General features: G+C 37.1%; 1 protein-coding gene across 1 annotated transcript in view; it reads left to right on the forward strand.

Annotated features, from left to right (window-relative positions):
* The first annotated feature begins 326 nt into the window (after nt 1–326).
* LOC128854983 (cadherin-89D) overlaps nt 327–27808 on the forward strand; it is a 51663-nt gene continuing 24181 nt past the window's right edge. The window contains exons 1-2 of the mRNA XM_054089516.1: nt 327–426; nt 27477–27793. Coding sequence (XP_053945491.1) covers nt 327–426; nt 27477–27793 — 417 coding nt within the window. The remainder of the gene's footprint in view (nt 427–27476; nt 27794–27808) is intronic.

The raw sequence follows: 27808 nt of genomic DNA on the forward strand, positions 1-27808 counted from the left end.
AGTGACTGATGACACCTCAATTAACACGGCAATAAGAAACGCCATAAACAACAATTACTTGTACTCGTACTATACGCTGGTAGCTATGAAAGTTTAAGGATCGTTCCGCTCACAGTTCGACACTACGTCATAATTGCAAGTCATTGAGAGTGAAGTGGAAAGAAGGGAAAAAAACTATAATTAAACAAATTCGAAAACTTAATCAAAGTCAGCAAGATTAACTACACCGTCAAACTAATTAGCGACATCAACTATAGCAAAAAAAAAGTAGTAAAAACAACAACAACAAAAAGTAAATTTTGAAGCGCTTAGCGAATGTATGAAAAATGCAAATGCAATTAAGCGCGAAGGATACATTGAACCTGTGGATTATATTCATCTGTAATTGCATCGTTTTAAATGCCTCAAATTTGGGGTTCGTACGAGGCAAGTTTAATGATGGCACGCCGCCGTTTTACACATAATTTTTTTTTTTTACAATTAAAAGCTATTGCTTGTTCAATTTCGAACGATTTATGCACATACATACATACACACATGCATATGTTACACTGAACTGTATGTTTGTTGTTGTATGTAGTTATATCATGATCTGCGCCAGCGCTTGTGTCCGCATTTATTTAGCGCACACGCACTTTTATGGTCAATGCCACAACAACGGGTACGAACGAGCTTTTAGCACCCTCACCCCACACTCCGCACTTCTAATGCCTCTTCATGTATTTGTGGCGCATCTCAAACATGCGGCATTAGTGCTACCACGATCATGGCATTGACCACCGCAATCACCGCAACCACCACCAACACCACCATCACCACTACATCCACCATCAAACGTTCAACACAATGTTGCTAGCGCTTATGTTGAATGATCCGTTAAATAGCCTCATTTTGAATTAAATGGCCGCACATCTTGCTTGACTTTTTGCTCCTCTTTGTGAGCTTTATGTTGTTTTTTGTCTTTGTTTTTAATTTTTTACCTTTTGTTTGGTCTCTTTATTGTTTATAACTTTTTACATACCTACTTACTCGTATAAGTGTGTAGACATACGCGCTCCGTTTATTTTTGCTCTTATTATGACACCTTAATAAAAAAAAAAATACTAGCACATTTTTAATAACTACTTTTTATTGCACACCCAATTTGTGGTTTATTCGGTTCTGAACCCGATTTTTTAAGTGCGCACATTCACATTCGGGAACTACTTATACATACATACATACAACCATGTTAAAGCAGGAAAGCATCGAAAGCTCACGTATACTCGTAATATTTCTCCGCCGGCAAGTGGGCTGGTCTGGTCAATTTTAAAATATTTTTTTTTGCACATTTTTTGAAGTAAAATCAAATTATGAAAATTGCATGTTGCGGTTTTTCACTGAAATGTGCAAATTCAGGAAAACGCCAATTAGTGTTCGGAGTTATTGGTTGCGTTAAAATGACGGAAGTTGTATAAATTAGTGCACAAAAAGCTATAGACCGAGCCACTGAAGTTAATTGAATAACAACGATGGAATCCTGTGTCCAGCTGCAGCATCGTTTTACAATGAAGGGTAGCAAAAATATAAGTTTTTAAACAATTTAATTAAATTTGTATCGCCCGTGATCGAAAAATCGAACAATAGCAATACTAATTTTCTTCAAACCCTGGTAGACGTCCATACAACTTATTTTAAAATTTTGAAACTTCCGTTGATTCACTTATTTCATTTTCACCTAATGTTTTTTGTCTTAAGTACGTCATTCGTAATTTATGTAACTGTATGAAATTGCTATATGTGTGTATGTGTGTTCATATGTAAAGCACTACTACATAACAAATTAAATAAAATTGAATTTCCGTCTATTTTTATACGACAATTAATCTTCAATCAGAGAAGAGTAGAGCGGACTGTAGAAAAAGGACCGCAAGATTTTTGCTATAGTTGTTGCAACAGTGTATGAATGAATGAATGAATTGGCGGTTTGCACTTTGACTTTAGGATCTTCTTGCTTTCTGCTATTCACAATATCTCATCCAGACCCAGTTTCAGTATTGAACCCAGTAAGGAGCTTAGGCTGAGCGTATGTCTCTCTTTTCCAACAGTACAAGGTTGATTCTTTTACGCATTCGAGAATCAAGCGTAATGGTGTTCTATGTTATGATAGATCGCAGAATCGACATGAACCGTTGGAACATACCCTGAGCCTATACATATAATTGCGCACTCCGCAACGAGATAAATGTCTTCCATAAACCTCTCTATGAGATATTTATATCGCTTTTGATTATTGTATCTCAGTACGGAATTATCCTCGTGTAACAGCAAAGTATGATGTAAGCTTACGTATGGTCGCTAGCTCAATTCTGAGCTTTTCCTTAATGCCAGGGGATGGCTGTAGTCTTGTTGGTTTCGAGGCGTCAACCTCTCTGCCCAGTGCTTTCGCTCCCTCACTCATAGGTATAGCCTTATGTCCCGGAATCTATATGGGCGGAATGCGATTGGATGTTCCTAATAAGTTAAATATTTGCACTCCAATATTATTGGGGGCTTGACCTCTAAAGAAAATATGGCTTTGTGTGCAGCCTGACTATGGTTCAAAATGGCAATCCACTAACTTAGAGTATTATTTTTTTGATAAAACTCTACTCAAGGTAAATAACACACACTTCCGCCTAGAAACTACCCATTGGCACTGGCAGTTTTCTTTGTATCTCAGCGCCTATTTCGGTTGTTTTTGAGCTGTCTGTGTAGCAATGTAGAGTACACTCCTGAAGTTTGCTCTCAAGGGCAGGAGTAGTCAGTTGAGTAGTTGATTATCTTAGTGACACCAACACTGGAAAATTGAGAAAGTGTGACCTGTAACAATATAAAAGATTTTTCAAATATTTTTGGTGAATCTTGTTGCAGTGAAATTCGTTCGCCTCATATAAGTCCGGGTACTTCCGGTGACGAGGAGCCGACTGTATGAGATAGGTGAATGAATAATTATCCTTTTATTTGTTCTTTGTATTTATGGCGCCCTAAAATTCGTAGCAATAATTAACTGAGCTAACTACTCGGACAAATTTAGCAGCTCTCGAGGGTTAGTGGGCATAATCTTGTACAAAATAGCAAACAAATAATGGAAGTCTCCTTATAATATGCAACCGATGCATTATTTCCAATAAATAATTTAATAAGTTGGTTGAGAATTGCACAAAAATGCTATTGGTAGCATCGATGCCATTTATAACACGGTTAATGAACCCAAGGTGCAAAATACCGATTGGTGGACTGTGAAACATAATGCGTCTTCTTGCTCACATCAAAGGTCGCCATGTTTCGGCAATGACGCTTTCCATAGTACTTTATAATAGATTTTGTTTTTTTTTACGTATGCGTTTAGAATTCTTGTGAAGCAGTAAGCGCACAGTTTTATATGCGCTTTATATGCATCTAATATTATAAAGGTTGGTTCAGTTTCAAGGGCCGGTGTTGATTTTGAATACAATACAATTTTTTTAGGAAATTATTGTAATTTCTCTTTATTATGGTAATATTGGTATAGCTCAATTACGTATGGAACAAAATATTGGCCAAATAGCCGCCGCGGTCTCGGCGGCACACCTCCATCCGATGGTCAAAATTTTCGATGACGCTGAGGCATAATTGAGATTCTATGCCGTTAATGTGCCCAATTATCTCTTCCTTTAGCTCTTGAATTGTTGCTGCCTTATCGACATACACCTTTTCTTTCAAATAACCCCAAAGAAAGAAGTCCAACGGTGTCGTTGACATTTAGGTGTGGTTTACATTCAACATCGGCCCTTGAAATGTAACCACCCTTTATAAGTATATATAGGGTTATTCAATAGGTGCGCTTCAACTTTTTCCCGATAGGGAGGGCGAACGACGCAATATTTTTTATTTTTCGCTTGTCATTTGTAAACTTCATTAGTATACATTTCATCATGGAACGCTACACACTTGAGCAACGATTGCAAATCGTGCAAATTTTTTATGGAAATAATCGTTCTGTTGCTGCTACTTTAAGAGCATTACGGCTATTTTACGGTCCATTTATCAAGCCGTCCCGTTTTGGGGTTATGTGAAGTCATTGGTCTACAGTAACAAACCGGCGACGATTTGTGAGCTCAGAGCCAATATTGAACGCGAAATTGCAGGAATTTCGGGCGATTTTTGCAAAAGAGTGGTCGAAAATTGGGTTCAACGATTGGACTTCGTAAAACGTGCACGCGGTGGTCATGCAAAAGAAATCGAATTTCATACTTAAATGTATATGTTCAAACTCGATAATAAAAAAAAAATTAGTTAAAAAAGTCAAACCGTTTGTGTTTTATTCAAAAAAGTTCAAAAGTTGAAGCGCTCTTACTGAAAAACCCTATACAATTCAGCCAAATTTTTTTGAATGCTTGCGCAGAAGGTCCTTTAAGAAGACGAAATAAAATCCAGTTGAGTGAGTCTGTCCTGCTAGGGTATGCCGCGGTATGCTTCCTGCTTGAATTTGGTGCTTCATTCCATTCTTTTTCCCTTTAATAGCGGTGATATCTACACTTAGGACCATGCGAATGTATGGCTTATCTTTTTATCGGCCTTGCTGTTGTGACGGTCTTTAGAAACGGGCAAATAACTTTGAATATGAGTGACACTTAGTTTACGAAGAATCGATTATGCGCTAATCCGCCCAAAATAAATGTGGTTATTTTCATTAGAAAGAGCAGTTGGATGAGTTCGTCATATGTTAGTAATGTCCATCCCACCAATAATAGGCCAAAATTAAGTTTTTAATTCAAAGCCAGATTCTTACCCAAATGGCCATGCGATTGTTGTGGATAGATCCAATTATTAAAGCATTACGAATTTCACGAAATGTAACATTTACATATCCACCAATTTCATAATGGATTTTTATTATTTTAGTGCCATTTTCGAGCCAAATAGAATTCATTTTCACAATTGCCAAATTTTCTACTGTGTATAGGTATATACATAATGGAATATCAAAACTTTTATGATATTGCACTTTGCCTCTATTGAAAAACAAAGTTCTTGTTGAAAAACTGTATAAAGCATCGGGTCTGTCACATAGAGGGATAATATGATAGGCTGTGTGCGGCAATGCTTGTATAGTTTTAACCTAACATTGGGCCGATGATCCGGAAGTCAAAAAATTAATGAAATAGTTTGATTTTCATTGCACTTTAGTCGGCAATATCACAAGGAAAGGTTTTGAAATTCAGAAATATACAGGGAGCCCAACTAAAAGCTTCTCATAAGTATTATTTACCATATAAAATAAGTAAAAGTACAAAATGAGGAAAACTTAAAAATAGACACACCCATATGTATTCAGGTACTTAACTGCAGATGGGCACATAAAAGAAAATAAAAGACAAATGCAATGTTCTAAACGAGAAAAAATTATAAAACAAAAAACAAAGAACTGTTTAGTGAAAACAAATTAAGTTCAAATCACAATGGAACAAACGGAACAATTTAATCGCATGAAAATAAAAACAAAATACTATTATTTGATTTCAACTCGTCGCTTGAGGTCAGCACATTCTTCTAAAAAAAATAGGCTATTGCACCTTCAAAATAAATATGTTCTGCCCATTCAACCGCTCTTACCACATCGTACTTCTTGAATATATTTTGAGTCAACGAAGTAATGAAAAATAAATGAAAATGGGAAGAATTGCTAGAATATTTCATAAATTATATCCGTATATCTCAAATATGAACCGTTTTTTTAGATCTACAATTTAACCCTAGAATCGTAATATACGTAAATTTTACGTGTATGTCGCAAAAAAAGTCAGTTACACTTTACCGTTCGGCGCTATCGCTACGACCTCTTGGCAGTGCTTCCTTTATTTTATTGTTGCATCAACAAGTGAATCATAAATCAGTTGTTACTTCGCGTTTAGCTTTAATCGTTCTTTAAAAAAAAGTGTGCACGTAAATGTTACGTGGTCTTAGCATTAACGTATACATTTTTGTACGTAAGTTTTACGTGGTCTTGTTATTAGCGTATAAATATTTGTAAAAAAGAAAATAATGGAAAACTCAAGTCGTTGCCTTGTGGATGCAGAAATAGAAGCCCTCCTGGACAGTATTGACAGCGATGTAAGCTTTACTGAGGACAACCTTGAAGAGGAAGTTGATTTTGACAGTGACGATAGTTTGGAGGATCCAGACTACTCTCCTGAATTCCAGGAAAATACTTTTGAAGAGGGACTGATGAAAGCCGTGGAGCGGAAAAAAAATAAAGGTCCCCCGGCAAAAAAACAAAAGTCAGCACCAACTATGCAGCTACAACTAAATGACATTGAAGATGTATCCAGTTCTAATCCACTTTTGGGAAGGAATGGTCATGTTTGGAGTAGCAATCCAGTGCATCGTAGTAGCGGAAGAGCAATGGCTATGAATGTTGTTTATATTACTGGCGCTTTGAACGAAGTTACATCAAAGCCAGAAATTACACACTCATACAATTCCACTAAAGGTACCGTAGATACCTTTGATCAAATGGCCCAAAATATTTCATGCAACAGGAAAACCAGGCGTTGGCTACTTTGCATATTTTACAACATGTTAAATATAGCCTCAGTGAACTCTTACGCTATCTACACTCATAACGTAATGGAAAAGGGATTGAAACCATTAAATAGAACAAAGTATATGTTAAAACTACTCGAACAATTAACAGGACCGTGGCAACAAGAGAGACTTGATAATATACCAAACCTTTCTAGAGAACTGAACTGTATCCGTAATATACTCAATATAAAGGAAACTGGAACAGTGAGCAAAGCTTCTTCATCAAAAGGCAAACGGACATACTGCAAATTTTGTCACTATTCCAAAAAACGGATGACAACTACCTATTGCTCGATATGCGATGAAGCGACCCTATGCGGTGAGCACCAAATAAAAATATGCCAGGAATGTAAGCAGAATTTCACATAAATTTTTTTATAATTCACTTTAAGAAACCTAAAACTTTGTATTTTCAATAAATAAAATCAAAACAGAAGATATACATGTTTTTGTTGAACATTTATTTAAAATTTTTGTGTTGTGCGTACAATTTACGTATATTAGCATTAACGTAGGGTAAAATTATCTTACGATTCTAGGGTTAAACTGCTAATTGAAAACTGGCGGCAGTATATTTGTGCTAGGCATTCGTTTGAATCGAGGAAGTCGAAAGATTTTCCTTTTCCGTCACGACAGCACGCTAGCTCACGCCTCAGCAGTTGTGTTCGCAAAATTAATGGAAATAGGGTCTCAACTCGTTTCACATCCCCTCTATTCTCCAGACTTGACTTCCTCGGATCTCTCGGACTATTATTTGCTCCTCAATTTAAAGAAATGGCTGCCGGGAAAAAGATTTTATTCAAACTAGGAGGTGATTGCAGGAACGAATGGATATTTTTTAGACTTGTAAAATTTCTATTATTCGGAAGGGATCAACCAACCAAGAACAGCGTTTGATAAAGTGTATAAACCTAAAAGGATAAACCTATGTCAATAAATAAAAAAAAGGCTTACCCCAAACAACTAAGTAAATTTTTTATACACGGACTTTTCAAACGACCCTCGTATACAACACCTGCCATTTTACACCCGTATTATGATATTTTATTTGATTTTGGCTTGGCTTTTCTTGACTTCCGAAAATCCCACCAAAGCTGATTGCTTTGATTAAAGTCCATTACCAAAACTTTAACTATAGAGTGCTACACAGCGGCCGCATATCAGAGCCATTCAAAAGCAACGCAGGCGTCAGGCAAGGCTGCCTAATATCGCCTATATTTTTCCTGCTAGTCCTGATGATATATGTTTACTCTCAACGAAACACACTGATATGCAAGGAAAACTCAGTGACTGACAAACTGATTATATTGTTTTCTTTTTATGATCAGAACACTGCTCACTCTTCCCATTCTGTTTCTCTTGCAATATGCCCGCGCTTACCACAATTAAAGCATTTTCGGTTGAATTGCCTATTTTGAGTTTTACCTTCCCTTTGGAATTAGCTAGAAACAGTTGTTGACTTGTTACACTTTTATGCTGCCCCTCTGACTGAACTTGACGATGGTACTCTTCTAGCTATTTAACTTTTAAAACATCGAAAGTGGGGAAATTATCACGAGTTTCCATTGCAATTACGAAGTTCTCGAAACTAAAAGTTCTTCATTTAACTTTATGTCCATTTCTGCCAACTTTTCGGAAATGCCCTCAAACTCCTGAATATGCTGTGCCATAGTGACATTTTCAATCATATTTAGACTTAAAAGTTTTTTGTATAAAGTAACTTTACGAATTGGACCACTTGGTTTGTATACACTTTTCAACTTTTGCCAAGCGTCTAACGCATTGGTACAGTTCTTCACATAGCCCAATTGTGAAGGTTTTACACACAATATAATCATAGCCAATGCCTTTTCATTTTCACTTTTCCATTTGGCTTGTAATGCAACATCTTCTGGCCTAGCAAATACGCCACTCACTACACTCCAAATGTCCGAATGCACGAGGATGCGCTGCATCTGTATACACCATGTATCGTAGTTAGAGTCATTCAACTTATATATTTGATACATCGAGCTCATTCTTAAATTTACTCTTTTTATTTTCTTCATGCGACACACGCGATATCTTCGATTAGTTCTACATATATATTATCCCGATTAGGCTCTGGGCCCATAACCTGTTGAGCGTATACTTACTTTACGGAAGCTCGGAATAATAAAAAACACGTCGTTGTTATTACAAACTTTATTTTGAACTGAACTCAACGTTAGAATTTCAAAAATATAGTTGTTGTAAATTCAGGTATGCATTTTACTGAGTTGCCAGATTTCCAATAAATATACCCTCAAATTTTGTTATTGAAGAAGAGAAAATTGAACTTGTGGACTCCTTTCAATACGTTAGAAGTGAGATTACGATGGATGGTTGTGCAAATAAAACTTTGAATCCAGATTAGCAAACAGCGCTCGAGCTTTTGCCAGCTTACGACAAATCTGGAACTCAACCAGTTTATCAGTGAAGACAAACTTGAACTTGTGCAAATCCAATGTCCTCACAGTTCTTTTATATGGTTGTGAGACATGCTTAGTTAGCGACAACCTCACTTCATTCTTAAAATTTGGTGGCCCAACATTCTAAGCAACTCGTCATTATACCAACGCTGTACCATCGAGCCAGTCGCTACAGTAATAAACAGGCGTAAATGGGGTTAAATCAGGCACACTTTACTGAAACCTCCCGGGGAAATGTGCCGCTACGCACTTGACTGGAATCCCCAGGGCAGCCGGAAGAGCACTGTTTTGACGGAGGCAGATAATGCTGGAATATCATGACTGGAGATAAAGGAGTTAACAAAAACTCGAACTCGGTTCAAATGTTCCACCTCGACCCCCCCTCGGCCCCCTCTCTGCACCCCCAGGAGTTAGAGGAAAAATTATGATGATAATGATAAAGTGGTAACTTCTGAATTGAAATATATTTTCAGGAACACCAGCTATCTCATAGTTTCCACACTTCATTTAATGGCATCTTTGAAAAAATTTTAAGATCTCAATAAAATCTTTATATTGGTTTACATAGCACAATTTTCTGCTTACTCTGCTTACAACACAGCAATGCGAAAAAGAGTGCAATAAAATTTGGTTTAGCAGTTACATGTTCACGCTTTTCCTTTCAATTTGGTTACATGCTGGATGTTAGATGTAGATGCATAAGTACATATATATTTTTGTGTGCAATACCGCTGTGGAAACCGTACATGCACTTGTGCTCACATAATTAAGCCACTTTATCATTTTGGAGTATTTGAAATATTTTTCACGATAAATTTTTTCTAAAAATATATCTCATTGCATAATAAAAGCTTAATAAATTAAAGTTTCATACTTTTTAAAAAAATTACAAAAGTTCTTATACAATTTTTAAACTTTTTAATCAGAATTTTAAGGAGTGGGCAGTCTTATAGCCAAATCAATTTTAAGTCAATAAAGTGTAAGTTACAAAAAGCTCGAAATTTGCATCGATTTTTGACAATTTCTTTTTTGTTTTACAATGTTGAGCAATTTTTCCATATAAAAAAATTTCGAGTATGAGATTTATATGGAAGAAAATTCTCAGCATAGTATGAAAACAAAATTATCAAAAATCAAGGCGATTTTTGAGCGACTTCAAGCCTCCACTTTTTCATAGTAACAAACTGCAAAACTGTCTACCGGGTGTATAAAAATGCTGATTACAAAATTGAAAATATTATTGCAAATTTTTTTGAACTAAGTCAAATTTACATGAATTTTATACAGAGTTTGGAACTTTCATTTATAAGGTTTTTAAAGGGTGATCAGATTGGAGGTGCTTTTTCAAATGGGTTTTTTGACAAACTGAATAAATAATTCGTTTCAGTATTCATTGACATTTCATCATGGAAAGTCTTACGCCTCAACTACGCTTACAAATCCTATCATTGTATTACGAAAATTGGCGCTCAGGCCAACATTGTGTCCATGGTGTTAAACGATGAGGCCTATTTTCAGCTTAACGGCTATCTTAAGCCATTCAAGCACAGCCATTACATCCATTGAAAACAACAACCGTTTGGTGCGGCCTATGGGCTGGAGGAATCATCGGCCCATATTTCTTCAAAGACGAGGCTGGCGCCAATGTAACAGTGAATGGCGAACGCTGAATGAGTTTTTGATGCCGGAAATTGAAGCCCGTGATCTCCACAACATTTGATTCCAACAAGATGGAGCTACTTTCTATACAGCCCGTGAAACAATGGATTTACTGCGTCGTTTACTGTCGTTTCGGTGAACAATTTATCTCTCGTCTTGGACCAGGGGATTGTCCGAAATTGTAAGATATGTAAAGTCAAAATACTTTGTGAATAAACCCGCTTCGATTGAGGCATTGAAAGCCAACATTACTAAAATCGCTTAGATCGCTGGGGTCCATTGTGTTACCAGAGCTATATGTTTGGAGTCGAATTATTATTTTATGTACTTCGTGATGCACGTTTTCGCGAGTTTTAGCAAGACGTTCAGTCTTTTGTCAGCAGTATCCTTGAATGAAAAATATGTTGATCCTAGGCAGAAAACCCTGAAAATGACCACGGTGTCTTTCACTGCATCGCTGAATATAATTGAATATAACTGGAAAAGTTATGGGAGTCCCATTATGCGACTTCTAGGTATTACTGAGCAGAGTCCTAACTTTTGATGACAAATTTTGAGAAAAAAATTTGAGTGGGTGAATTTCCCACAAATTTTCAACAACAAAAAATTTTTTTTTTTAATTAATATATATTTCTTCTAAAAAACATATGACAATATTCGAAAGTACTCCTTAAAGCATAAAACAATAATAAATAAATAAACATTGAATAAATCTCAAAATTACTAAATTTGAAAAACAAATCAATTTAATTTTTATCATACACAAGCCTAGAAATTAACAAAGTTTCAGAAAAATGTGTGACAGGGTGGGTAAGCAGTAGAACGGGGCACTTAAGTGGACCCGGTTGTCTAGAAATTCCATGATATCGATTTTTTGTTTTTTCGATATTTCGAAAGTATAGCATCTTAAGAATATACTGTAAAATTTTCACGTGGAAATTTCCAATTTTATAGCTTCTACAGCCCGTTAACTAGGTAGAGAGCGGTCCGCGCACTCCTGTACCTCAAACTTTAAACTTATTTATCTCGAAAGGACTTTTTCGGACTGGTGTTGCCACCTGAAATTTTAATATGTTGTTCACAACATCAATGGCTACCGCCCGCACTATTTAGAATCATATTAATGTTTCAATTATTTCATTTTTTTTTTATTAAAAAACTGAAAACCGATTTTTAGAGTGTCAAATTCAAACCATTTTGTAAAATTTTTTTTTTATTCTAGTAGGGAGGCATAGCTACAGTCATACCAATACCTAGCGAAGTCCTCTAGCGAGCCATTCCAAATTGGTGTTTGGCCGAATTACGGCGTAGTTGTGACCAACATTTCAAAGGGAGTATCTTTAAAAAATAAATGCCATGAATGGTTCTACACAAAAATTATAAAGATTGCCCAATCAATTTGAGTTTTCGTTATTTTATTTCAATTTAAAATCCGATACCTCTACGTTTTTATAAAAAATGTCCCAAAGAATTTAGCTAAAACGTTCCGCATATTATAAAAATGTCAAAAAAACATAAAAATATGTGAGCACAATTTTATGTATGTGCTGCCCATTTGGTTGATCCTGGACTCAATACCCTCTGTGGATGTATGTGGATGTATATAACGGGTGACTTAAATATATGAGTACATTCGGTCCAAAAGTTAGCTTATGGTTTATTATTAGTAATCTAGAAATACAGTATTACAGACTATGAAAAACAGATTAATGCTGAGTTCTTTAGCAGCAAAAATAAATTTAACTTATAATTTACTTATTTCATTTTGATGCAGAAAATTTTATATTTCTTACATTAACCGGAAAAGAATATTATTATAGAAAATAATTCGAATCTAGTCAAATAATTCATTCAGTAACATTTTGAGGAGTAGTACCCTGTGGAAGAAAAATCCAGGCCAATATGGTTTGAAAGTGAATTAAATTCTATAAAATAATATGGTCTCCAAATATATTAAATACAGCACATTTTTGAGCATATGGATCAACAAAGTCTGAAGTCTTTGAAATGTTTTGATTTAAATGTCTTTGAAAAGAGAACTTATAGTAAATTACCTCACCAAAGTCACTACTACTACTATTCAAAAAGCGCTTAAGGAGTTTAAGCATGACATGGAAGTTGCCCATAATCGGCAGTATATATTGAAAAACTGAATGGCAATTATTTCATATTTGATGGAAAGGTTCACTATTTCCAAAACAAAAAGAATTCATTGAACAAATTTTGGTGCGTATTTCATTTATAGACGAGCTAAATTAAATCGACAGATGAACCTCCCTGTATATACTTATACTCATAATAGCGTCGCTATGTTTTCCTCGGCTCGTACATTAACATTCACTTGCACAGTCGATTAATTGATCAAAATTGAAAGCAAAATTAAAACTCTATTGTAAGCAAAAATTTAATGCCATTTGACCAAGCAAGCAAGTATCAAAACATGTGTGTGTTGATGGAAATGTGTGAGGGAATTTAAAATTAAAAGTCGAAGCTTGGTAAAGTACTTAAGTCGTAAGTTATTGTTGCAGGAGTACGTTACTTCCCGTATTATTTTCCAAAAACACTTTGAGTAGACTATGTTTTTTCTTGATTTTATTCTTGATTTATGACACATGACGTCATTTTGGCTTTATTTAATCATACATTTTATAACCCGAAATTACTTTATTTGAGCATAAGTTGTGCATAAATCAGCAAGTGTGTCCATGCCGTCATGAACTGGGAGGTGCTTAATTTTATTTATCCTCAATTATTATTTGGGCAGATTGATGGTGATTCATATTTTATTTTGTTGATAAATGGTTCAGAGTTCTTAGAGAAAAGCTCAAGATAATTTTTCACAGCTATGTAAAAATGCTACAAATTCATGAAACCGGGTAAATTTTCATATTTAGCGGCACCAATTTCTACATTCCCATCGGTACTGAAATGAGAAATATTTAGGCACTTTGCAAGGTGTTGTAAAGTGATATTTTATAAATCAAAATTGAACAAGAATACAACACTTGTGAATGACTCTAGTATGTTATGTAGGATATTTTCGTTTTTTATTCAGCTGATAAGGATAAAAAGTTAAGTAAACAAAAATGTCGGGTGAAAGTTATAAATATAAAATTATAGCTGCCTTATGCGAAATTTAGCATTAGCTTTGAAAGAAGTTGATTCCAGAAAGTATTTTACTATTTTTAAACATTTTATTACTTTATATGAGACATCCTCAGGCGACGAAGATCAAATTATTGAGCTTTTCTCAATAGGCCTGCTCTTTGCCATACCAAAATATTCATATTGGGAGCAGAATGCCAATATCATGAATATCTCAATCCTAAAACCAATCCCGAAATTCCGGGATTATAATAATGAGATCCCGAATATCCCGGGATCACAGAATAGTTTTTCTGAGCTTTTTTTTTTATCGGTTATAATCATCCGTCGGTGCGCAAAATGGACTCTATTTTTGGTGTTGAGGATGGGGATACCAATAAAAATATTACCAGAGCCATTTTCTGAACTGCGTGCTAAGGGGGGTTTTTCAGCTGAATAAGCACTATCGATATCAATAAGTATGGTTTGTCAGCTGAAAATGGCAAATTGTGTAGATATTTCTGTTCAGCTGTCAACATGTTTAGCAAGTCATCATAACTCGTTTAACGCCAGAACAATGCTTCCAAATTGCGAAAATTTACTTTGAAAAATATAAATCTGTTCGCGAAGTTCATAGAGTACTTCGTCCATTTTAAATTAAGCTCATTCCTAGTTGCCTTATATGAAGCAAAGAAAGTCCTCAAGCCACTAAGGAGTCGCCATTACATCCACTAAAAATGACTGATTCGGGCCGTTTACAATATTGCAAACATCTGGCGGCTCCATCGCTCTTTATTTCTTTTGAAATTAGAAAGGAGCTGTTGTTACGTTTAATGGCAAGCGCTATCAAACTTTGAAATTCTGACTGAATTTTTGCTTACAAAAATTAATCATTTGGTCCCACAAGACGGCGCAACTTGCCATACAGCGCGCTTAACAATTGATTTATTGTAAAAGTGAAAAGTAATGTAAAAAGTAGTAAAAAATTTGACTTACTCGTAGCCGCTGCGAACATATGACGGATATTATTTTCAAAAAATAATTTGTTATAATTGGCGCGTACACCCTTTTTGGGTGTTTGGCCGAGCTCCTCCTCCTATTTGTGGTATGCGTCTTGATGTTGTTCCACAAATGGAGGGACCTACAGTTTCAAGCCGACTCCGAACGGCAGATATTTTTTTATGAGGAGCTTTTTCATGACAGAAATACACTAGGAGGTTTGCCATTGCCTGCCGAGGGGCATCGCTATTACAAAAACGTGTTTCTTAATTTTGGTGTTTCACCGAGATTCGAACCAACATTCTCTCTGTGATTTCCGAATGATAATCACGCACCAACCCATTCGGCTACGGCGACAGCCAAAAAAAATAATTAGCATGAAATTATTCACCGGATTATTATAAAAAAAAAATCGTTCCAACAATATTTCTGTTTTGTGTTATCATTTGAAGTTCTCAAGCTCTTAAAAAACCACGGCGTACTCGTACATATTTGCCGTTGACTAATTTAACATGCAGTCAAGTCATCAGTTTTATTTGTCGCTTCGACTTTGCTATCCGCTTTGTTTGTAAACATAAAACAGCTGATTCTATAAACGAATTAGCATTGATTCCCACAGTGAAGAAATAGTAATTTCGGATATAGAGGTTATCGATATTGTTCAGACGGCAACGAAGTAACATGAGCAATGCCTGCATTGATTTTTTCTTATATCACCACCACCAAAATCTTAGTCGCCACTGTCACATTACGTCAGCAAAGCAGATGATTCCTTCAAAATCGCTGAGAGGCGGTTAATGATCTGATGTTGGTTGCGCTTTCTGAATTTGAATTGAAATCAAGAGTGATAGATAATAAGATTGCGACATCCGTGAGAATATTTTTGACTGTGACGAAACAAGTACGTACACAAGAAAGAGTACAGCATGAATCAATAAATTCGCTTGTTAATAACAATAAAAATTAAAAATAGTACAATACAAAAATTAAAACAAATATCCACTTATTACGTCAACGCAAGGCATAATCATCATTGTTGGCTGGACAACCCTGGTCGGGTCTTCACCTGCTGTAGCACATGCTTCCAATTGTCACGGTTTCGTGCCTGTGTCCTCCATTCCCGAAATCCTAATAAGTTTGCGTCTTCTTCTACACCGTCAATCTATCGAAGCGGCGGACGGCCCCTTCTTCTCTGTCTGTGGCATTTACCGAAGAGTATTTGTTGAGGTGGGTAATCCGTGTTAGCCCGCACTATGTCACCAGCATAAGGATTCTATGGCCGATTTCTGCGGAAATTTTGTTGTCATGATTAATGATTACTATTTATATTCCTTCACCACTTCGAAACCAGTCACTAATTTTTAGTATTATATTTGACCCACATTGTGTCTGATAGAGTCCGATGTAGTTGAAACTAACGCTTTAATTTTGGCTTCGTTTATTTCTAAACCCAAACATTTTGCTGTTCTTTCAATACCTGCGAAGGCTTTTTTCAAACTCGACAGCGATAATGCGATTATGTCTATGTCGTCCGCGTAAGCCAGCAATTGAACCGATTTAAGCAAAATAGTTCCCTTTGCATTTACGGCGAAGTCCCTGATAACCTTTGCAAGGGCAATATTAAAGAGGAGACATGAGAGCTCATCCCCTTGCCGAAGTCCGTTCAAGGCGATGAGCTCTTGCTACGGATTGTTCTGAACTCTTACTACGTTCCGTACATTTTGCGTGGTCGAGTATGTTAAACGTATTAACTTATCGGGAATACCGAATTCTGCCCTCGCTGAGAAGAGCTGGTTCCTAATTATACTGTCGTAATCTGCTTTGAAGTATGTACATATATGAAAACATGATACGTCGTCATATCGTATTCGCGAAACTTTTATAAAATCTATCTTAGTACGAAAATTTGGTCAGTCGTTGATCTTCTCTTTTGAAAACCTGGTAGCCACCAATGATGCGTTTAGCATGCGGTTTAAGTCTAGCGCTTAGAATATTTGAAAACATTTTGTAGATGCTGTTCAAAAGAGTTTGGGGCCGTTAATTTTCACACATCAACATGTCTCCTTTTTTATCTAGAGGGCAAATCATTCCAGATTTTGCAAACCAAACTGATATATGGTAAGGAAGTTTTCATTACTCATGTGTTTAAAGACCTCTGCTGGAATCTCGTCAAAACCACAGGAATTGTTGTGTTTTTGGGCTTTAATAGCCGCCATGAACTCCTGGAAGGTAAGTTCTACCACCATTTCTGAAGACTTTAACTGTGGGTGTTCGGGTTCAATACCTGTAATTTTTCTGCTAAGAAGTTTATCAAAATATATTGCCCACCTTTTGAGGGTGTATGTTTTTGCAGTAGTATGTCCTTGGCGGTTGCCGTAGCCGAATAGTTTGGTGCGTGACTACCATTCGGAATTCACAGAGAGAACGTTAGTTCGAATCTCGGTGAAACACCAAAATTAAGAAGAAGATTTTTCTAATAGCATGAAAAAGCTCCTCATAAAAATATCTGCCGTTCGGAGTCGGCTTGAAACTGTAGGTCCCTCCATTTGTGGAACAACATCAAGACGCACAGCACAAATAGGATATATATATATATTGCTTGGGTTAAACTCTCGCCTTTGTTCGTTCACGCCTTTAAAAAATCTTCGTGAATTACCGCAGTTGAAGTATACTTCGAGTTGCTCAATCTTTTGCTTATTATAAATTCTTTTTTTTCCTATGCAGTTTCTTCTCCTCGCGTGTTAAATTTCCACACATTTCTGTAACGCAATAGCTAATTCTGTCAAATCTACTGAGAGCAGAATAGGGGTTCGCTGATATCGCGACCACCTGTATTCTCTCCGCCGTGCGTTGAAGCCTCATTTTCTGCTTTGCCCAGTCAGGATTAAAATTGCGCACGATTTTCTTAGCACGTGAGGAAAATTTGCACCCTGGAATGTATAGTACCTATGGTCGATACATTCCTGAGTATATGACTATCTCCGACTAGGAATCGCTGAAAAGTAGCACATACATCGCAAGCGACAACCGAATTTTGATGATGTAGCCCACGGCTCAGACCCGCTGGTGATCGCTTCTTATACCTGGAACTATGTATTAACCCTCGATTTCATTGTTTTGCCTCTCAGGAAACTTTCAAAAAGTAAATTTTATTTATAATATTTCAAGTCTCTAATATATACTCGTGTGTGCGATTAGTCAAAGACCAAAACCCTGACTCAGTGTCATGAATGCAAGACACACAATCTTGTCAAATCATGCGAAGGCTTGCTCAAATATAAATAAATATTTTTGGGTTATGTATAATGCATAGATTTCAAGACAGTTGCCATTAAATTTATTTATTTTTCTTTTTAGCTTCCACGTAAGAAATACAGATTAATGTCATTGTAGATATTGGCACATCTAACACTGTGTGCATTTGTAAAATATGCTTACCTACAATATAGGATATATTTTTTGTACTCTTGGTTTTCTTTATGATACGAACATATCTGCATATATATGAATGTATACGGAAAGAAAAGAAAAATCTTTTGATTTCACCAGAAGTAAAGCATTTCATGCTAAACTTGCCGGAAAAAACGTCGGCAACTGATGGAGCGTCGCGTGTCAATCTGCATCGTGTTGCAAATGCGTTGCCAACAACATGCCACAACTCACACTCTCACACGAGGTATGTGCAACAATTCTTCGAATGCAAGAGACAGAATGCTTTGAATAGATTAACTTAAATCAAAACCACAAATAGGGGGCAAAAAAATAACAATAATTGTAGCACTAAAACAAAACCACCGCTGCTCTAAAAATTTCATCACCAACACCACTCAGTACAAGTGTACGTATATATGTGGCAGTCAAAGGCTTCCATACATATAGTTTGCACATATGCCTGTACTAATGCCCCACTCGCGCCATAAAGAAAACTTAGTTAATTATGTCATGAGGGTGGGAAAAAATATTAAAATACTGCACATTCAATGTGGTCGCTGCAGATTTTCTTGTTGCATGCTGCATGTATTCAGCATGTTGGTGTTGGCATTGTTTCGGAAGGAGTAGAGGAGACATGTACGCACGCATATGTTGCAAGTCAATTCAACAAAGCAATAACAATACTAACACCGGGGCAAACAAGAGTGAAAAACTATCGAGGAAAATTAACAGTCAACAACAATTTCATGAAAAAGTGGGCGCAAAAAATTAAAAATTGCTATGTGCAACCACACGCCAGTCAGCCAGGTGTATTATTGTACGTATGTACTTATACAAACCCTAACACCCCTCCACTTCCACTGCATCTTTGCGTCCGATTTATACCTATCCAAACGGCTGCTCAGTACCCAGTATAAGCATAATACGGCATTGGGAGCACGTCCAATTTCCACTGAAAACAAAATTGAAAAACAAAAAAACACAGAAGGCACTAAAGGAAAGTTTTTGTCGTTTCTGCAACTATTGTTGCTATTGCAGCAACAGTTGAAACATCTGTTGACACGTTGCAGTGCATTGCAAGAAATGTTGGTTGCCTTTAGATTTGTGAGGGTGTTGCAAGTTTTTCGCACGAACCACACTTTTATTGAAATTTTTTATGGCGTTTTTCGTAGATTAGAAACTAAGATGCTTCGTATTGCTGCCACTAATTGATAATTGCTTACGCAGAAAATGTTTGGACTCCTTTTTTTTGTGTTGTGGTTGTAGGAAAAAATACTCTTCACATTTCTTTAACACAAAAAACAAAGAATTATTTCATGCTTCGTTAACCGCTCGACAATAATTTATCTAAAAAGTGTCAAAGCAGCTTAGGCGATTATGGAATCATCCAAGAACTGAGAAGCAGCTCAATAAAATTAAGCAATTTGGTGGACGGCTATAAAACTTCTGGCTATTCAGCTACGCGAATAGATATTTAACTTAAGTAAAGAACACAGCATACAGGGTCCGGCACTGAAAGTGTAACGAATTTCAGGGTGGAACCATTTTGCCGAGAGTAAACGCGAAAAAAATATCAGTAATGGGTTTCAAAGGTAATAGTGTGATTGCATTATATTTTGCCGGAAAATCACAACCAGCGATTGTTCGTGAGCTCGATCACCTTAAAGTAAATAAAGTTTTTGTTTATCGCACCTTTACTCGTTCCAGTGATACTGGTAGCATCGCGAAACGTCATGTTGCATCAAAATACTGCAACATCACGTGAAATGGTTCAAAAAGTGAAGAAGCGACTTGAATGAAATCCCCGATGAAGTGCCAATCAAATGGCGAAATAACTGAAAATATCTCACCGTTTCATCCCCCGTATACTGAAAACTGATCTCAAAGTCAAGCCTTACAAGATCCAAAAGGCGCATGATCTCACACCTAAGTAGCAACAAGTCAGTCTTGAGAGAGCGACGGCGTTGCTTGGCTTGGCCGAAAGCGGTCCATTTCCCAACATTGTGTTTTCTGACGAGACAATTTTTCAAACTGAGCAATTCGTAAACTCCCAAAATAGGGATAAACGAGAATTTGAGTCATCGATTAGCCACCAGGAGGCGGTGGTAATGGTTTGGGCCGCTGCAACCGCAGATTGGCGCTCCCCTATCGTTTTCGTCAAGGTAAGGCGAAATATTATCGGGAGAGTATTCTGGAGGTTACTTTGAAGCCGTGGGCAGACAAACATTTCGACGGCAGACCATGGACGTTTCAACAGGACTCGGCACCGTCTCACAAAGCTCGAGTGAACCAAGAATGGCTAAACACAACATTCCGAATTTTATAACGTCCATACAATGGCTCTCAAATTCATGTGCCATTTGGGAGAGCAAGGTCCGAACTAAAAGATTCACCAGTCTCGAGGCGTTGTCCGCGAGTGGGCCAAAATAGCTGCAAATTACATTCGGGCATCTTGCGATTCGTTTTTGGACCGTCTCAAGGCTATAGTCCAGGCAAAAGGTGGTGATATCGTACGAAAGTAAATTGATTCTTAATTTTGTATTATTTTCACACATTTTTTACTTTGAATTGAATAACAGTAATTTTCCAAACTAAATTTATGGCCCCAATTAAAAAGACCACACTTCGAGTGCCGGACCCTGTACATCTATTTAAACTATATTAATATTAATGCAGAGAAGTGTCATAACAAAATGTAATTTGTAAAATGTATGTATATTGGAAAATGCTTCTTAGGCTAGTTTAGGTTGAAGCGTTTGTCATGTGGGACACACTTAGGCTCATAACCCATTGTAAAGTCGCGTGGGGAGCTTGTATATAGGTATTTCTGCTGAAACCAGTGAGTACTTTTCAAGTATTTCGAAATATCTCTCGTTTCTGCAGAACTGAAATCTTTCAATTTATTAAAAAAATGTCTACCTAAAATAGTATATGTACTTAAGTCTGAATATAGCAGGACAATGTCACAGAAGGTTCGAGATCGTTTCTTCCTCACCTAGACAACTTCTGCAGAAGTCATGTGTTCCCACACCCATCCTCTGGGCGTGCCAGCCTACTAAGCAGCGCCCCCTTATAACCGAAATCAGTGTGCTGGGACTGTTATCTTGTCTTAGCAGAAATTCTGTGCCTTTAGCATTGAGAGTCGGCCACGGTTGTCGGCGACACCCCAGGTGGTTTCATTATGCCATCTCTCATTCACTACTCTTACGATTTCCTCAAAGATAAGTAGCTTACGCCATTGTCGGTGTACTCATCGGTCAATTTGGTGCTGCAGTTACTCTCATTATCGCAATGGCCAGGAGCCCATGTTACCTTTACGTGAAATGACTCAGCCATCTCGTTAAAGTGCTTCTTAAAACAAGTTAAATTAGAAATTATTATTGCTTATTAGTATCATTTTATGATATATACGATTACATATACTTGGAATAGAGGGGGCGTTTCACAATGTTAGCACAAGATCCATAATTGAGGCTCTTAATATGTTAGGCACAGACATAGGTCTCAACGAATGGATAGAGAACATGCTTAAAACTAGAATAATAATCGGTGGGTTAGACAGCAGCACGGTAAAAAGCTCTGTCTACAGGGGAGCCCCTCTGTGGTTATTAGTTGTCAGCAATATCCTTACCAAATTCAACCGAAAGGCAATTAAAGTAGTGGTGTACGCGGATGACATAGTGCTCTTGATTTCAGGAATGTTTCCAATGATTATGGAAGGAGCTCTGGTATTACTTAGTAATTGGGCCACAGACTGTGGTTTAAGTGTAAACCCGAGCAAAACTGAACTGATGCTATTCGCTAAGAAAATCAAGATACCAATCTTTAGTCCCCCAAAACTGAACGGCGTTAGACTTATACTAACCCAACAATCAAAATACCTAAGTGTTATCTTAGATCCCAAACTCAGCTGGAATTCCAACGCAGAGTACAGGGTAAAGAAAGCGAATATAGCACTTCACACGTGTAAGAGAAGGTTGTGAAAAAAATGGGGTAAAAAACTATCCAATTGGTCATACACAGCCATTGTAAAACCAATACTAACATAAGCGGCACTAGTCTGGTGGCCCGCAACAGAAAAGAAATACAACCAAATCAAGCTGAACAAGATACAAAGAACAGCGCGTATCTTAACTACAGGAGCGCTTAGCACCAGTCCTACTGAAGCGCTCAATGTACTAACTCATCTACTATCATTAGACCAACATATGAAAACAATCGTTACCTGCAGCGAGGTGAGACTCAGAGACATGGGGAGCTGGATAACAAAGTCGTACGGTCACAGCAAGATCCTCTTACAGGGACCCCCGTTGCTCAAAAACAGATCAGACTACACAGTCCCCGGCCCTAACTTGAAGAAAGGCTTTACGGTACGTTTTCCACCTAGAGTCGAATAGAGCAAAGGGAAGGTGATTGGAAGGTACGATATCGAAATCTATACCGATGGTTCTAAGATGAACTGTGGTGTGGGAGCTGGCTTCCATTCGGAGCTACTCAACCTATCTCAGTCAATAAGACTTCCTGACTATGCCGGCGTGTTCCAGGCAGAGCTTTTAGCGACCAGAGAACTCTACGGAAGTTTGTGCAAGAGTAGCTATCTTTTTAGACAGTCAAGCAGCTTTCAAGGCCTTAGACTCCAACTCCATTTCATCCAAGCTAGTCTTACGGTATAGAGAGGAACTAGAACTGCTTAGTCCTCGACTTGAAATTATTCTGATATGGGTTCCCGGTCATAGGAACATATGGGGTAATGAGACAGCGGATGAGCTAGCAAGAAAAGCTTCGACACTAGACATAGCAGAGGCGGTGGCAGTCTGAATACAATAAAAGCATCCATTGCTTCACACTATCATGCTTTAGCCGAAAGAAGATGGAAGCAATTAACTACATGTATTACAACAAAAAACACATGGTCGTCGTACAAAATCCAAAGGACGAATCATCTGTTCGGATGTGCTCGGTCAAACATATCACGCATCACTGCACCCCTTACAGGCCATTGGAAAGTAGGGGATCATACAGCTAGACTCAACCTACCCTTCAATCCCATCTGCAGAAGCTGTCAAGCGGCAGGAGTGAAGGAAAGTCTTTTCCACTATCTATGAGAATGTCCAGGGCTAGTTGGGTGCAACTTCGCTGCTTCGGTAAGCCTTTTTTACAGCAAACTAATGAGATCTCAGACATCGAAATAAAGAATTTTCTGCTTTACTTGGACCTCAGTAAATGGATCTGACTTAGAACAAAAGAAAAAAAAAAACATCATCACACGAGGACAGTGGTAGTAAAACGGCGCTGGTAACTAATTACGATTATTTCAGTGGAAATACTCTACCACTTCAACAACAACATATTCTAGGTTCAATTGTACAACGCTTCTAAATAATTAATAAGAATCGTTAATAAGAAAAAAATGACAAAAAGATAATTCCTCTCTTGATTTCTTTGTCTTTGGTGTTTGGGTAACTCTATTTGTACGTAATTGTCTTCAGAAAAATAAAATTAATACACCCAATTGAACCGATTCTAAGAATTTTGAATGAAACCAAAAATTTATTCTCTACATATGCATATACATATAAGTACAAATATAAATGTGGAGTATTTCTTCGAAAGAGCATCACTCAAAAACTACTGCACCGAGTTGAAGAGTTTTACAACAGCTGGGTTGTAGATGGGAGATGCCTCCTGTTTGTGCTTAAAAAAATTTACATAAATATTTGATATCCATGTAATATCATTAAAAAATTATATTAAAAAAAATTTAATAGCGTTGCCACGTGAATTTTATTACAAAACTAGCAATTTATCAAACGTTTGAATGGTATAATAAAATATACGTATCAAATGAAAGATGCTTAATCGCGCTTTAGTAAAATGAAATATGATATTTTAAGCTGGGGTTGCCACCTATCGTTTAGAAATTAAGAATTGATTACAAAATTATGTATAATAATTAAAAAAATATATATACACAAGTATCAATGAAGATCTAAAAGTAGGTTCAGTCCAGTAATATGGATTTGACATCTATAAGTAATTTTCAGGAAAAATTGTACTCAGTAGCAAAATTTAATTAGAGGGCAAGATATGGTTATCAAACAAAAAGTATTCCAAGGAATGGACAATTTATTTATTTTATTTATGTATTATTAAATGAGGATATAGTTACTCCTATCAATCACAATCTTGACAGATTCAGGAATTGAATTCCAGGGCACCACAGCCTTAATGAGGAGAAGTAGGAATATTTGGAGGCAATCAGAGTTCAATACCTGTTACATCTCATCAATCTTAATTTCTCGTAAAGGAACTTGGGAGTTTCGAATTCAATTAGCTTATACACAAATATACCTACATACAATTTTGAGCCGCTTGATAATCGAAATTGCTGCATCATGGAATTTCGTTTTTTCACAAAGAAATGTGGTCACATCTTATGAGACCATAGACGTAACCATCTATGCGTCACATTATTAAACGCTACATCAATTTTGTGATATGAAATGTAGTCAAGCTAACTATCTATACGCTGTAGCAGAATGGTTGGGGCGTGACTATCATTCGGAATTCAAAGAGAATGTAGGTTCAAATATCGGTGAAACACCAAAATGAAGAAAAATTTTTTTCTAATAGCGGTCGCCCCACGGCAAGCAATGACCAGCCTCGGAGTGTATTTCTACCATGAAAAAGCTCCTCATAAAAAATATCTGCCGTTCGGAGTCGGCTTAAAACTGTAGGTCCCACCATTTGTGAAACAACATCAAGACGCACGCCACGAATAAGAGGAGGAGCTCGACCAAACACCCAAAAAGGATGTATGCGCCAATAATATGTTTATATATATTATATATTATCTATACGAGTTCCAAGTACATGATGCGTGGAGTAATGAGTATAATAGCTAGATTTGTGCTTGCCGCTAATGGTGAAATATGCTGAAATTCTTAATCTACGTAAAACAGTATACTCAATACTGGGTTGCCCATATTCGACGAACCCATGTGTTTTTTTTTTTAAATCAAAGAAAAACACAATTTTTTTGATGTTGACGATAATAATCATTTTATTTCGTTCAAGTAGATTTGTTGACATCACTTTTTGAATAGGATATCTTTCAAATGGCCGCCTTGAGCCTGTACAGCGTATTGTGCCCGTTTTGCAGCATTTTCCATAGTTTTAGCTCACATTTCGGCTGGAATAGCGGCTATTTCCTCACGGATGTTGTTCTTGAGCTCTTCTATGGTCTTTGGCTTATTAATATAAGCCTTTGATTTTAAATGTTCCCACAAGAAGAAGTCAGGTGGTTTTAAATCGGGCGAAAGCGGTGGACAGTCAAAAACGCCATTTTTCGACATGAAACGACGAGGAAACCATTTCTTAAAAAAATCGATTGTGGTGCGAGCTGTGTGTGGTGGAGCGCCGTCTTATTGAAACCACAACTGCCTCATATGCTTTCGTCGAATAATAATTGGCATCACAAAAGTGGTTATCATATCGCGATAATGCTCCTGATTGACGGTAACAGCTTGACCATCTTCAGTTTCGAAGAAAAACGGCCCAATAATCGTTTTCGCACTAACCCCGCACCAAACAGTGACTTTTACGTCGTAAAGAGGTACCTCTTGAATTCCGTGAGGATTTTTAGTGGCGTAAGTACGGTAATTTTGCTTGTTTACCGTCCCATTCAATAAGAAATGAGCCCCATCGGACATGATGATTTTGTTCTTCATCTTTTGACCTCTTTTGTTGAATGGAAATTTCAACAATTTGAGAGCGCTCGCGTAGCGTGTACTGTTCCATGGTAAAAATCTGCTTGGACTGACACTTCCAACGCGGTATGTCATTAAGCGATCTGCCGTCTCTGTCAAAAGATACAGGGTTGCCAGATGGGTCCGTCGAATATGGGCAACCCTGTACTTATAACTTTATTTACATCGTCGGAACAGCTCAATACAGAATTTACAAGAAGGCTTAAATGTTTAATATTGTTAGTAAATATCAGGGCGGCATTATTATATTATTGTTAATAAGGATTTAACTGTGAAATATTGCGGTATTTGGAGTGAGAAGACTCTCGTAAAACTATAATACGTTTTGCTAATAGATTGCCAACCAGAGGCATCGTTGGTGCATGCCTTTCAAAACTGAATATGTAGCCAAAATCGCCTTCACAACGAAGACTACAACAATCTGATTAATAAATTGTTGGTTACTTGCTCCAACACCATTCATTTGAGTTCAAAATAGTTTAAGCAAGACGGCGCTATTTGCAAAGACGACGCTATTTATCATCATCACTTTATTGGGATGAGCTTTTGGTGACCGAATAATTAGCGAAATTAGCTTCACAATTGGCAGCTTGGGGCATGTGATTTGAATACCCTGCAGACTTTTTGTGGAAGTACGAAAAGTCACTGGTCACCACGGATTCGATTGATGGATTGCAAACCCAAATGGTGCGTTATTAATTCGATAAGGTCAGTTATGCTGGCAAAAATTATACAAATTGGAATTGAACAGATATTCTTCACAGAAAATATAAAATATAAATAATAATAAGCCTAAAATATTTATCATTGGAGTAATTTTTTGTGTTTTATTTAAGAAAAGCTTTACATAGCTAACAAACAACGCAAATATTGAGATATTAAATAACAGTGAAACAAGTTTCTATTTTAAAACCATATAGGTATGTGGGTTATTGTCGTGGAAAAAAATATGAGGTTTCTAAGCAAGCGATCTATGTTAACAGACTGTGGTGATCATGTTTTTGAGAGCATTTGTCAAATTTCTTCTTTATTGTTCAGCCACTAATTCCAAATCAAGCCTTTGCAATTTACAAAAGTGAGCAGCACGCAAAGGATAAGTTTTTTAACAACAATTCGACGGCATAGCTACCTCCAGCACACGTCACGTGAATTAGCTTCAAGATTGTGCAAGAAGACCCCAAAAGAAATAGTCGAGGGGGTCAGACTATTTCTTTTGGGGCCTTTTGAAGTCGCAAATCTGATAAGCCGTAATCAATCGATGCCCTCGGGATCACCACAACTGAAGTCTTTACTCAAATTTTGGCGAATCTATGCAGCAGTGCCATCGAAAATTGGAACTCTCAGCCGCGTTGGACATTTGCACAATGCCATATCTCATTCGTAATGGCTTATATGAGCCTTTCAAATAAAAACCAAGAATAATTTTCTTAATATCTCCTATCGCGCAATCCTGTATTTATAAAAACATATTTCTTTATTATTTTCTTTCACACAGGCACACCAGGATGTGCTTTTCACATGTACGATGGCGTATCCGCCGAGAGTGAAGGAGTGCGTTTCATACGCTTGCGAGAAGACGCCGAGATTGGTAAAGAAATATTGCTTCTACGCGCCTATCCTCGCTCTACAATAGCGCTAAGAAGTATCGATAATTCCGGTGATCATAAGTACTTTGGTCTCACGGAGTTAAACACTACTACAGTGCGCATAACTCTTACGCGCTCGATTGAGGATCTAGTGGATCGCGATGTGCCCCGTAATTTGCTGAAATTTCGGGTGATTTGTGCCGGTAAAAATGAAAAACTAGAAGAGGTAAGTCGGTAACTG

The sequence above is a fragment of the Anastrepha ludens genome, chromosome 2 (genome assembly GCF_028408465.1).
Source record: "Anastrepha ludens isolate Willacy chromosome 2, idAnaLude1.1, whole genome shotgun sequence".
Taxonomy (NCBI): domain Eukaryota; kingdom Metazoa; phylum Arthropoda; class Insecta; order Diptera; family Tephritidae; genus Anastrepha; species Anastrepha ludens.